This window comes from Manis pentadactyla, chromosome 1 (assembly GCF_030020395.1).
Source record: "Manis pentadactyla isolate mManPen7 chromosome 1, mManPen7.hap1, whole genome shotgun sequence".
NCBI lineage: Eukaryota > Metazoa > Chordata > Mammalia > Pholidota > Manidae > Manis > Manis pentadactyla.
In genome coordinates this window covers 212,578,282-212,592,697 of record NC_080019.1, presented here as the reverse complement: position 1 = coordinate 212,592,697, position 14,416 = coordinate 212,578,282, and the positions used below count along the sequence as shown (strand labels likewise).

Genomic DNA, 14,416 nt, shown 5'->3' with positions numbered 1-14,416 from the left:
CTCATTTTATTTATGATAAAATGAAGATTTGATAAAGTCGATAACACAGCCAATACATGGCAGAGATAATTTTCAAACTCAGATCTGTCCGAATTTTGCCTTTTAATTCACCATGCAAGTAACACCTACCAACTAGAATATATTTCAATTAACTACTCTGAAGTATGTCTAAATATTTTCTCAGATGCCAAGTTGATGCAATATATTCTAATTGTCCAAATCTTATAGAACTACATGAAGTCATAACTGAAAAGGAAGAAATAGAAATCCAATTTTTTTTAAAGCTGAATAAGACAACTAAAAATCATTGCATATATTTCTTATTTTCTTTCCCATTTCTGAATGCTCTTCCTCTAGTGACAGATTTTGCCTCAGTGAGACGTGATCTCTGTTGTCTGTGAGCTCTTAATTTTTCACGCAACTGTGGGGGTTGCTTGGGATGTTTGTGCAAAAACTTAGATGACTTATTCTGAGAACCTGCAGAAGTGACAGTTCAGACTGATTCAGTGTCACCTTTAGGAAAAATGGTTTAAAATATTAAATGATCTGCCATAATAAAATCTTTAAATCTCTGGGTTAATCTTTTTTAAAGGGCTTCTCAGACCATTTCCTTAGAGAAAAGGAAAAAATCATGTCCTATCCTCATTGATGGCCATTGAATAAAAAGAAGTTTATTGCATCAAAAATTCAGTTCAGATTTTTGTTTTGGGCTGAATATGTTTCTTCAGGTGCCCCTTGTCACACACCTACACTCTGGAAGTGGTTGGGTTCCTGTGATTAGATGTTACTTCTCCATCCTGAGCACTAAACTCTGGAGTCCCTACAGAGCAGAAGCTGTGTTCTCTCAATGTTTGTGTTCTGAGCTGGCAACCCGATGATGTTCACTGAAATTTTTATAATTACTTAATTGATGAAAATGACAATTCATGAGTTTAAAATTTTCCCAATTCCAGAAACTGATAATCAAGACATGTATGTGTATAAATTATTTAATAATACTGACCTCTCTCTATAACCATTCCTGAATGAAGAAACAGCACATTTTGTAACTACAGGAAGGCTGTCCAGCTTCACCTTCTACCTCCATCACTCACTAATGTTTGAATCTTAAACAAATTTCATAGTGCCTCTCTTTTCTAGTCTGTAAAATGGGGATATTAATGGCCCCTAACTCATATAAGTGCTGTTAGGATTTCTTAAGATAATCATCATACAAAACTTAACAATATGGCCAACATGGAGGAGATAGTAAATGTTACTGTCCTCTAGTGTGAACAGCTTGATGGCTGCAGCATACTTGAAGGAGAATATCCTCAAATCCAATGAGGCTAGTAAATCAAATGGTGTAGAAACTAAAGATGCAATGGCACTTAAAATACTCCTTGTTGAGAGGATTTGCATTGGGGAGGATGCAAGAAAAATCTCTTTTTAAAGCAATAATATCTATTGTCACTTTATTAGATATGCTTTTTTCGCATTAAGTTGTCTTCACTGGCAACTGATTATTTACTGACTCAAACTGTAATCTTTGGGTTTGTAATGTTTATTTCTAATGTCTAGAGCTCTACAAAACCTTGAGGGGAACTTTTTTTTTTTCTTTACAAACAGATCCTTTGACAGTATCTTATAAAACAATACACAAACAGTTATATATGTGTGTATATGTCTATACATTGTATATAATTTGTATATAATGTGTGCATAAGTAGAGTCATTTTCTAGGTACATAAAAGTTATAATTGCATAAATACAGTGCTTTGTGGAGTGAACCAATATCTAACAACATGAATTTATGTCCTGATAATGACATTTAATTACAGATAGATGTTGGGCAAGACATTTGACATCATTAAACCTTCATTTGTTCATCTAGACCTGCACTGTCCAATAGAATTTATTGCAGTGATGTAAATGTTCTCTGCTGTTTAACATGGTAAGCAAAAGCTATGTGTGGCTTTTGAGCACTTAACATGCAACTAGTGTGAGGAATGAATTATACATTTTATTTTATTTTAATTGTTTTAAATCTAAAAAGGCACATATGGCAAGTGGCTACCTTACATTATGGGTATAGAATTGAGGAAAGGACAATATCATGTTTAAAAGATGCTGCATTGAATTCTCCTGGTACAGGTGCTACTAAAGCTGTTTTTTGGCAGAAGACTACCCTCTTCTGAAATGGTGATACTTGTTTCATAATATATTGGAAATTTAAAGTGTAAACCCTTTTTCTTTATTTCTCCCAACAGATCTTGAAAACTTTAAAACAAGAACAAGAAGCACTGTGTCTGTCCGTCAAGGTCAGGGGATGGTTCTACTCTGCGGCCCACCAGCCCATTCTGGAGGTAAGTTACACATGCACTGCAAGGTGCACACTTCACTGGCTGCTCTTTTTCTTGCTGATGACTCTCCCTCTGGCACCAGCTAAGAGGACAGTGTCATTTGTAGAAATTCCCAACATCCTTGTGTACCGAGGAAGAATTGTTGTCAATGCCTCCCATAATTAAGATAGGAAAATATTGTGAAAATCTTCCCCCCGCCACTGCTGTCTACTGTCTTAAGTGGAAGGACACTTGAATCAGTCAAAATCAGAATCCTGTGGCTTAGTAAAGCAATGGAGGTAAAGCATAACACTACTGTTTCCAACCTGATTGGGTGATGGCCTGCTTCATTTCATCTGAGAAGGGATGAGACCCAGCACCAAAATCTGCTGACCACAGAATCCAAGACCACTTTGTGAAGACTCGCAGCAAGTAGATCACTTAGGAATGCATATATGACTGCAGATGACTGAAAAGACCCAGCTCCCAGTAGCTCCACAGAATGGTGTTTGTGTTAGCCTCACACATATTTCCAAAGGTCTAAAGCTGTCACTACTGCTTGAGGATGTCTTCTGGTACACAAGCCCTTTCTCAGAGCTTGCTCTGAAGTCCTAACATGTGGCATGGCAGAGGCACTATATGTGCATGCAGATAGGAGGAAATGGGAAGAGGCAAGAACATTAAGTCAAAAGTCTGTCATTTCATTGTCCCTTTGTATTATGGAAGGTTTGCTTGACCCGAGGACTCTTAACCTACATTTCAGTGATCACCCCTAATGGCAAAGGAGACTGATAAATCAAGTATTTTGTAAAGATAGATGATGGCCCCCCCAAAAAAATCATAATTTTGGTAATAAGGGAGCATATGGAGAAAAGCTGTGTAGGCACCCTGTAGTGTATGATAAAAAGACACGTGATGTCTGAAAATCTGCCAGCACATAGAAGGTTCAGTAGTGTGGAAGTTTAGTAGGTAGCTATTTATTAGGATTCTACTAAAGTTTGTGATGATAAGATTGATAAATGCTACTTCTAGAAATCATGGATGAAGTTAAATTTGATATCTAATCTGTAAAATGGGGATATTAATGGCCCCTAACTCATATAAGTGCTGTTAGGATTTCTTAAGATAATCATCATACAAAACTTAACAATATGGCCAACATGGAGGAGATAGTAAATGTTACTGTCCTCTAGTGTGAACAGTGTGTTGCATTATTTTCTATTTGGTTTAACAAATGATTAGAAGATAAAGTATTTTAAACTGAGAATTTGAAAATACCCTTTTCTTTTTGTCCTCTATTCAAAATTTGTAATATTTCCTTTCTCATCTAATGCCCCAACTAACATTTCCAGCAGAAAATAATTAGTAAAATAATTAAGAGGCTTACACTTCAAGCATGATGAGTATAAAAGTAGGTGGGAGAGACAGGTGCCCCTCTGAGTCTAGACTGAGGACGTGAAATGGTTAAGGGTTCTGCTTTTTGAAGACTGGCAGAGAATCCAGGTTAGGTTTCAGGAGTTCATGTTCTGAGAAATCGGTTTACTCTTTAAGACTTCATTTCCCCTCCAAGTTCATATCAGAAGCGTTAAATTTGAACTCCAGGACATGAGTTCTGATCCTCGCTCTATTTCACAATCATTATCTGACATTGGGCAAATATCTTTGAAAGCTCTATGCCACACTCTGTAATCTATAAAGTGAAGAGATTAAAGGAAATCTCTCAGACTCTTTTTAGTTACACTATTACATAGTAGTAAGTCAACAAAGACTAAACATATTTATCAAATATGCTTTTATTATTGAAGTCCTGACATATATATGAGGAAACCTATTAACTGGACATATACTTGGGATGAATTAAAGTTCACTCAAACTAACACTTCTCTTCTCATTGTAAAATCTGATCAAAATAAGAATTGAAGGTTTTGCTAATCTACCTTAGTACTTAACATGAACAGCATCAAACCTGCACAACATGACAGTGACTCTAAAAATTAATCTTGTAGGCATATTAAGAAAAAGATACCACACTACGCCTTGGGAGAATGATATCTGTGGAAAAGGTGAAGCTCACAAATGGTGCTGCTCTACTCCACAATGAGGTGCCTGAACACTTTCCCCTTCCCACCGAGAAATGTATTAAACATTTTCGTAGACATCCACTGAAATGTGCTTGTCTCTGCTGGCAGCAGTCAGCAGCTCTGAAATTCAGTCCCTGGAGCTGTGCTGACATTCCTGGCAGTCTTGATGGTGAAAGACAAGGAAATAAATATTCTCATTATGGGCCTGTTAGAAACTGTGTGCTCAGTAACATTGTAGGCAAGGCAGGCAAGGCAAGGAAATTTGAGAGAAAACAGGAAGGATCTTGAAGGTTGTAAGACAACATCTGAAACATCTATCAGTTTGGGGCAGTAGGGGGTCAGTGATTAGCTGATGAAATCTCTCCAATTATCCAAAACCCTCCAGTGCAGACCACACCACGGTGATTCTCTCATTGCTTCTCTGGGCTGTGCATCACCTGAAAGCTGGGAGCATCACCATGAGCCCCTGGGCATACTGAGCAGTTTAGACCCAGCATCTGGTGTCCCAGGTTCAGCTGTAACAGATCATGCAGAGGAAAGGAAATGAGTCAGCCTTTTATTAGATCAGTGGGGTACTGAGTTAATGGCATGAAATCCATTGTATGGGAGGCTGCATGTCCCATTTCAAAAGCTGTGCAGGATCAGACTTTCTTAGAGTAACATGGAAATGAGCTGTGATTAATCTATTTCAAAAAGCATTTCAGTCAGCAGGTATTTCCAGTGTTGTACTTGCAACATTCTTTGTCATCTCTTGGTTAATGGATAAAAATTCAGTTGTGATGTCATCACATAGAGTTTACTATTAAATTTTAATACAAGCACCCAAAGAGTAAATTCACTCTAAATGGACTCTGGTTGTCCATAATGTTCCTTCATATTAAAAATAGAATTTACTGAGGTCCAGAATTTTCACCTTGATTTTTATCAACTACAGAGTCACTTGGCACCAGGAATTCATGAGCTTCAACCAAGCTCTCATTAAATAGGAGCAGAACCAAGGTACTTTGCAGTTCTTCCTTTTCCTATATTAAAATTGCCAGGTGATTCACCAGTGAAATCCTCATGAACAGTATTAATCAAGGGATGTTTTTGCCTCACCATCCTTTTGAATGTCACCAAGATCACTGCTACTCAAAATGTGTCCATGGAACAGCAGCATTGGCCTCACCTGGCCATTTATTGAAAAGACAGAATCTCAGGCCCAACTCAGGGCCCACTGAATCGAAATTCAAATTTTAACACGATCTCCAAGTGATTCATATGCACATTAAAGCTTGAGAATCCCTGAGTTACATCTGTGGCCCCCATACAGACAGCAAGCATACGTTCACTAGTGGGGGGCAGGAAACTAAAGCATCACCAGGGCAGCATATTAAAGCCACAGATGTCCAGCTTTCTCCCAAGGATATTTTGATTCCATATATCTGAGGAAGGGTCCCTGAAATTTGTTTCAGTTGACACAGAGGCATCACCAGATTTAAGATCCACCCACTTGGATCACCTTCTGCAAACCAGCATAAGTCCATCCTGTTGAGGTGAACTGCTTTGATTTCCATACCACCCAAGCAGATGTTAAGCATTTCTTATGTCAAATTCAAATTTAAAAGAGTTTAAGACAAAATATAATATTTTCATGGTTGTTGATAAGAGAGATGAACACCTTAAAAAGTGACTCGCAGAGATCTTGGGAAGATGGCGGCATGAGTAGTTCAGAGGAAATCTCCTCCCCAAAACATATATATTGATGAAAATATAATAAATACAACTATTCCTAAAAGAGACACCAGTGGATGCAGTACAACAGCCAGGATACATCTACATCTGCAAGAACTCAGCATCACATGAAGGGGGTAAGATACAAGCCACAGCCAGGCGGGACACGAATGCTCCCCCACCCCAAAACCCGGCGGGAAGAAAGGAGTCAGAACTGGGAGGGAGAGAAAGCCCAGGACTGCTAAACAACCAGCTCAAGAAATCCGCACCCGGAACGCAGACACAAGGTGCACGGGGTGCTGGATATTAGAGAAACGGAAAAGCAAAACCTGTGGGCAGGTCCCTGCAACCAGCACCCCTGAGACAAAAGAAAAGCGAGTGCTTTCTGCAAGTCTTAAAGAGACAGGGACCCCATAGCTGGATGAAGTTGTTACGGCAGCTGGGAACACCAGGGAAACTTAGGCGCCCTAAATGGAGGCAGTGCAGCTCTGAAGCCCCTCACAGTACTAGGCAGCCTGCCAGTCATTCCTCCAACTGGCGCGGACCCTGACACATGGGCCCAGTAGCAGGAGAGTGGGAGCATGCACCGGAGGCGGAAGCACTAGAAGGAACCAAGAGCAGATCCGTATGCTGTAGGGCTAGCCCACAGCAGCGTGACTGAACAGCCCAGGCGCGGCTCACACGCACTGGCAGCAGTGAAGCCAGAGCCCGGTAGAAGCCTGCATGGAAAAGCCCCGCACTCACCGGCAGTGGAGCCAGAGGGAGCAGGCGTGCTCTCAGGAGCTGACTGGAATCCCAGCCCAACGTACAGCCACCCGGGCCAGACCCAAAGGCTGCTGCTGCCACACAGCTGCCCAGCAGGGTCGCTACTAGCACAAAGGAGCACACCTGGCGTGCCTGCCACTCCCTGTAGGGCTCTACACTGCTCTGATGGACACCCTGCCCACAGCAGCTTAGGAGATTAACCTGGTGGCTGCTCCAAGAGTGCAGGTAGCCGTCACAGGCAGCAGAGAAGGGCAAGGCATCCAGCAAGCAGGAAAGGACTTTCTTCTCCCAGCTGACACACCTGCAACCTGCCTACAGCCACTGCAATCACCATGAAAAGGCAAAAAAATCTGGTCCAGACCAAGATAGTTACACCTGAGAAAGGATCTGCAGAGGTAGACCTAACCAGTCTCACTGAAAAAGAATTCAAAATAAAAATCATAAACATGCTGACAGAGCTGCAGAGAAATATGCAATAGCTAAGGGATGAAGTCTGGAGGGAGATTACAGATGTCCAGAGGGAGACTAGAGAAGTGAAACAAACTCTGAAAGGATTTATAAGCAGAATGGATAAGATGCAAGAGGCCATTGATGGAATAGAAACCAGAGAACAGGAATGCACAGAAGCTGATGCAGAGAGAGATAAAAGGATCTCCAGGAATGAAACAATATTAAGAGTACTGTGTGACCAATCCAAAAGGAACAATATCCGCAGTATAGGGGTACCAGAGGAAGAAGAGAGAGAAAAAGGGATAAGAAGTGTCTTTAAAGAAATAGTTGCTGAGAACTTCCCGAAACTGGGGGAGGAAATAGTTGCTCAGACTATGGAGGCACACAGAACTCCCAAGAGACGGGATCCAAAGAGGTCAACACCAAGACACATAATAATTAAAACAGCAAAGATGAAGGACAGGGACAGAGTATTAAAGGCAGCCAGAGTAAAAAGGTGACCTACAAAGGAAAACCCATCAGGCTATCATCAGACTTCTCAACAGAAACCCTACAGGCCAGAAGAGAATGGCATGATATACTTAATGCAATGAAACAGAAGGGCCTTGAACCAAGGATACTGTATCCAGCACGATTATCATTTAAATATGAAGGAGGGATTAAACAATTCCCAGACAAGCAAAAGTTGAGGGAATTTGCCTCCCACAAACCACCTCTACAGGGTATTTAGAGGGATTGCTCTAGATGGGAGCACTCCTAAAAAAAGCACAGAACAAAACACCCAACATATGAAGAATGGAGGAGGAAAAAGAAGGGAAAGAAATAATCATCAGACTGTGTTTATAGCAGCTCAATAAGCGAGTGAGGTCAGACAGTAAGGTAGTAAACAAGCTAACCTTGAACCTTTGGTAACCATAAATCTAAAGCCTGCAATGGCAATAAGTACATATCTTTCAATAATCACCCTAAATGTAAATGGACTGAATGCACCAATCAAAAGACACAGAGTAATAGAATGGATAAAAAAGCAAGACCCATCTATATACTGCTTAGAAGAGACTCACCTCAAACCCAAAGACATGCACAGATTAAAAGTCAAGGTTTGGAGAAAGATATTTCATGCAAACAACAGAGAGAAAAAAGCAGGTGTTACAATACTAGTATCAGACAAAATAGACCTCAAAATAAAGAAAGTAACAAGAGATAAAGAAGGACATTACATAATGATAAAGGGCTCAGTCTAACAACAGGATATAACCATTTTAAACATATATACACCCAATACAGGAGCACCAATATATGTGAAACAAATACTAACAGAATTAAAGGAGGAAATAGAATGCAATGCATTCATTTTGGGAGACTTTAACACACCACTCACCCCAAAGGACAGATCCACCAGACAGAAAATAAGTAAGGACACACAGGCACTGACACAACTCGCTAGAACAGATGGACCTAATAGACATCTACAGAACTCTACATCCAAAAGCAACAGGATACACATTCTTCGCAAGTGCACATGGAACATTCTCCAGAATAGACCACATACTAGGCCACAAAAAGAGCCTCAGTAAATTCCAAAAGATTGAAATCCTACCCAACCAACTTTTCAGACCACAAAGGCATAAAACTAGAAATAAATTGTACAAAGAAAGCAAAAAGGCTCACAAACACATGGAGGCTTAACAACATGCTCCTAAATAATCAATGGATCAATGACCAAATCAAAATGGAGATCCAGCAATATATGGAAACAAACAACGACAACAACACAAAGCCCCAACAACTGTGGGATACACCAAAAGCAGTCTTAAGAGGAAAGTATATAGCAATCCAGGCATATTTAAAGAAGGAAGAACAATCCCAAATGAATGGTCTAATGTCACAATTATCGAAATTGGAAAAAGAAGAACAAATGAGGCCTAAGGTCAGCAGAAAGAGGGACATAATAAAGGTCAGAGAAGAAATAAATAAAATTGAGAAGAATAAAACAATAGCAAAAATCAATGAAACCAAGAGCTGGTTCTTCGAGAAAATAAACAAAATAGATAAGCCTCTAGCCAGACTTATTAAGAGGAAAAGAGAGTCAACACAAATCAACAGTATCAGAAACGAGAAAGGAAAAATCACGACGGACCCCACAGAAATACAAAGAATTATTAGAGAATACTATGAAAACCTATATGCTAACAAGCTGGGAAACCTAGGAGAAATGGACAACTTCCTAGAAAAATACAACCTTCCAAGACTGACCCAGAAAGAAACAGAAAATCTAAACAGACCAATTACCAGCAATGAAATTGAAGCAGTAATCAAAAAACTACCAAAGAACAAAACCCCTGGGCCAGATGGATTTACCTCGGAATTTTATCAGACATACAGGGAAGACATAATACCCATTCTCCTTAAAGTTTTCCAAAAAATAGAAGAGGAAGGGATACTCCCAAACTCATTCTATGAAGCTAACATCACCCTAATACCAAAACCAGGCAAAGACCCCACCAAAAAAGAAAACTACAGACCAATATCCCTGATGAACATACATGCAAAAATACTCAACAAAATATTAGCAAACCGAATTCAAAAATACATCAAAAGGATCGTACACCATGACCAAGTGGGATTCATCCCAGGGATGCAAGGATGGTACAACATTCGAAAATCCATGAACATCATCCACCACATCAACAAAAAGAAAGACAAAAACCACATGATCATCTCCATAGATGCTGAAAAAGCATTTGACAAAGTTCAACATCCATTCATGATAAAAACTCTCAGCAAAATGGGAATAGAGGGCAAGTACCTCAACATAATAAAGGCCATCTATGATAAACCCACAGCCAACATTATACTGAACAGCGAGAAGCTGAAAGCTTTTCCTCTGAGATTGGGAACTAGACAGGGATGCCCACTCTCCCCACTGTTATTGAACATAGTACTGGAGGTCCTAGCCACAGCAATCAGACAAAACAAAAAAATGCAAGGAATCCAGATTGGTAAAGAAGAAGTTAAACTGTCACTATTTGTAGATGACATGATATTGTACATAAAAAACCCTAAAGACTCCACTCCAAAACTACTAGAACTGATATCGGAATACAGCAAAGTTGCAGGATACAAAATTAACACACAGAAATCTGTAGCTTTCGTATGCACTAACAATGAACTAATAGAAAGAGAAATCAGGAAAACAATTCCATTCACAATAGCATCAAAAAGAATAAAATACCTAGGAACAAACCTAACCAAGGAAGTGAAAGACCTATACCCTGAAAACTACAAGACACTCTTAAGAGAAATTAAAGAGGTCACTAACAAATGGAAACTCATCCCATACTCCTGGCTAGGAAGAATTAATATCGTCAAAATGGCCATCCTGCCCAAAGCAATGTACAGATTCGATGCAATCCCTATCAAATTACCAACAGCATTCTTCAATGAACTGGAACAAATAGTTCAAAAATTCATATGGAACCGTCAAAGACCCCGAATAGGCAACACAGTCCTGAGAAGGAAGAATAAAGTGGGGGGGATCTCACTCCCCAACTTCAAGCTCCACTACAAAGCCACAGTATTTAAGACAATTCAGTACTTGCACAAGAACAGAGCCACAGACCAGTGGAACAGAATAGAGACTCCAGACATTAATCCAAACATATACGGCCAATTAATATTTGATTAAGTAGCCATGGACATACAATGGGGAAATGACAGTCTCTTCAACAGATGGTACTGGCAAAACTGGACAGCTACATGTAAGAGAATGAAACTGGATCACTGTCTAACCCCATACACAAAAGTAAACTCCAAATGGATCAAAGACCTGAATGTAAGTCATGAAACCGTAAAACTCTCAGAAGAAAATATAGGCAAAAATCTCATGGACATAAACATGAGTGAGTTCTTCATGAACATATCTCCCCGGGCATGGGAAACAAAGGCACAAATGAACAAGTGGAACTATATCAAGCTAAAAAGCTTCTGTAGAGCAAAGGACACCATCAATAGAACAAAAAGGTATCCTACAGTATGGGAGAATATATTCGTAAATGACAGATCTGATAAAGGCTTGACATCCAAAATATATAAAGAGCTCACACACCTCAAGAAACAAAAAGCAAATAACCCAATTAAAAAATGGGCAGAGGAGCTGAATAGACAGTTCTCTAAAGAAGAAATCCAGATGGCCAACAGGCACATGAAAAGATGCTCCACATCGCTAATCATCAGAGAAATGCAAATTAAAACCACAATGAGATATCACCTCACACCAGTAAGGACTGCCATCATCGAAAAGACAAACAACAACAAATGTTGGTGAGGTTTTGGAGAAAGGGGAACCCTCCTACACTGCTGGTGGGAATGTAAACTAGTTCAACCATTGTGGAAAGCAGTATGGAGGTTCCACAGAATGCTCAAAATAGAAATACCATTTGACCCAGGAATTCCACTTCTAGGAATTTACCCTAAGAATGCAGCACTCCAGTTTGAAAAAGACAGATTCACCCCTATGTTTATCGCTGCACTGTTTACAATAGCCAAGGTATGGAAGCAACCTAAATGTCCATCAGTAGATGAATGGATAAAGAAGAAGTGGTACATATACACAATGGAATATTACGCAGCCATAAGAAAAAAACAGATCGTACTATTCACAACAACATGGATGGAGCTAGAGGGTATTATGCTCAGTGAAATAAGCCAGGTGGAGAAGGACAAGTACCAAATGATTTCACTCATATGTGGAGTATAAGAACAAAAGAAAACTGAAGGTACAAAACAGCAGCAGAATCACAAAACCCAAGAATGGACTAATAGTTACCAAAGGGAAAGGGACTGGGGCTGATGGGTGGGAAGGGAGGGGTAAGGGTGGGGAAAAAGAAAGGGGACATCACGATTAGCATGTATAGAGCGTGGGGGGCACGGGGAGGGCTGTGCAACACAGAGAAGACAAGTAGTGGTTTTACAGCATCTTACTACACAGATGGACAGTGACTGTGAAGGGGTATGTGGGGGGGCTTGGTGAAGGGGGGAACCTAGTAAACATAATGTTCTTTCTGTAATTGTAGTTTAATGATACCAAAAGAAAAATAAAAAATAAATCCAGCTGAAGACTCAGCTGAAAACAGCTTCCTAAAAAAAAAAAAGGTGACTCGCTTTTTCTCAGATATTCATATACAAAAGCAGCATTTTACAACTGGCCAGCTTTTAATACATTATTGCTCATGACTCTATGGCTTCCTAGAGTATAAAGAAGAAAGCCACATGGTTCTTACTCTGAGATTGTTTTTATAGGTTTTATAGAAACTAGCCATGCTTTTCACTGTTAGGTACTGTTACACAGAACACACTCCCATTAAAGCTGGATTCTTTTCACATCGCATCAGACACAGGGACCTTAGGTTAACTGTAGAGTTCTTTATTTTGTTTGTAATGCTTTAGTTTACATTATTTTATCTTTTGATCCTCACAGTAATCCTGTAAGAAGTAAGGGCATGTGTTTCGCAGATAAGGAAATCAAAGCACAGATTATGTGAGGTCACACACTAATCAATGGCAGGACCAGAAGTTACCTTTGCCTAGAATGTGGCTCTCGTTTTCCAGTCAGGAGACAAAAATGGTAATAGGTACTGGATTCTCTGTGCCACTGTTCTTTGGGCCCCATTCCAGAGCAATTAAATGTGAATTTTTTAAGAGGCATCCTCTAGCCTGATTTACATTTTTAAAAGCACTCCAAGTGATCTAATATATAGCTAGGGTGGGAAACATATCTCTAGTTCATGTAATAAACAGGTCTTGTCCCAGCAAAACCTCTTTCTTTGCAAGCGTCTCCAGGATCCCAGAAATTTGATCTGATTTGGACATACCCATGAATATTAGAACCCTAAAAGAATCAATCATGCCTTCCCACAGTGTGGTTATTTCAGCTGGGTCGTTTTGTATTTACTGTAGGTCAGGATGAAAGCATGAAACTTCCATCATTGCAGTCCCAGCTGTCCTTTTAACTTGCCATGTTATGTAACTTCTCTGAGCCCTATTCTGATTCTGTCTTTCCACATATACTTGGCTTCCAGCATTAAGATGTCACCTTCAGAATCAGGCTCACCCAGTTTCTTAATTAATCCAAACTATGCTAGCAGGTCCCTGGGCCAGGACTAATCTTGCTCTGCTAAAATGAGCATCGCTTATGCTGAGAATAATCTTCAAGACATCCATATTCTAGTCAAACTGCTAACTCTGCCAAACTCTCCACTCCATGTATTACTCCCACCCCCTGATCCAAACTGCTCCCATTCTGACAGTTCTTTATAACTTTAGATTTTAGATGTGTCCTTATTTGCTCCAAATACCAATCCATATCACTGTAGTACAGACATCAATTTTAGCTCTTGCTCTCATATCTTACACAAAGGTGTACCTAGACCCCATTTTAACCCAGCTCCAAACTGGCACTGTAGCCCATTGTCTTTCAGATTCTAAGTATTGCTGATATCTAAGAAGTCTGGTTACTGGACCCTAGGCACCATATCAGACCCACTTGGATATGGATGCCAGACAGGCTGGATTCTAGTACCATTACCCTATGATTTGGAAAGCTGGTCACCTTATTCAGGAAGCAGCAACTGCAGTTCCAGCTTATTCCCTCTACTTTCTCTCAACATATTAGGCTCCCTTTCCTTCCCCTTATCTTGGCTCCCAGTATAACTCTCAATCCTCCAACAGTATGATGCTAGGCAAATGGAATTTGTCTTTGTTCTGTAAGTTTCTCAAATGTATTATAAGGATAAAAAAATAGTATACATCTGTCAGCAATTCGCAAAATTAAAACATCAATAAAATACCTAGGAATAAGTTTAACCAAGGAAGTGAAAGACCTGTACTCTGAGAACTCTAAGACATTAATGAAAAAATTTAAAGATGATACAAATTAATGAAATGATGTTCTGACCTTATGAATTAGAAGAATTAATTCTGTTTAAAATGTCTGGACTACCCAAAGCAATCTACAGAGTCATTGCACTTCCTATCAAAATACTAATGGCATTTTTCACAGAACTAGAAGAAATAATCATAAAATTT

The 14,416-nt window shown here is 39.6% G+C and overlaps 1 protein-coding gene across 4 annotated transcripts in view; it reads left to right on the top strand.

Moving 5' to 3' along the window:
* Positions 1–14,416, top strand: part of CNTN4 (contactin 4) — a 979,742-nt gene that overhangs the window by 729,433 nt on the left and 235,893 nt on the right. For all 4 annotated transcript variants that reach the window (XM_036878225.2, XM_036878221.2, XM_057507209.1 and 1 more), the window contains one exon: positions 2,250–2,345. In XM_036878225.2, coding sequence (XP_036734120.2) covers positions 2,250–2,345 — 96 coding nt within the window. The remainder of the gene's footprint in view (positions 1–2,249; positions 2,346–14,416) is intronic.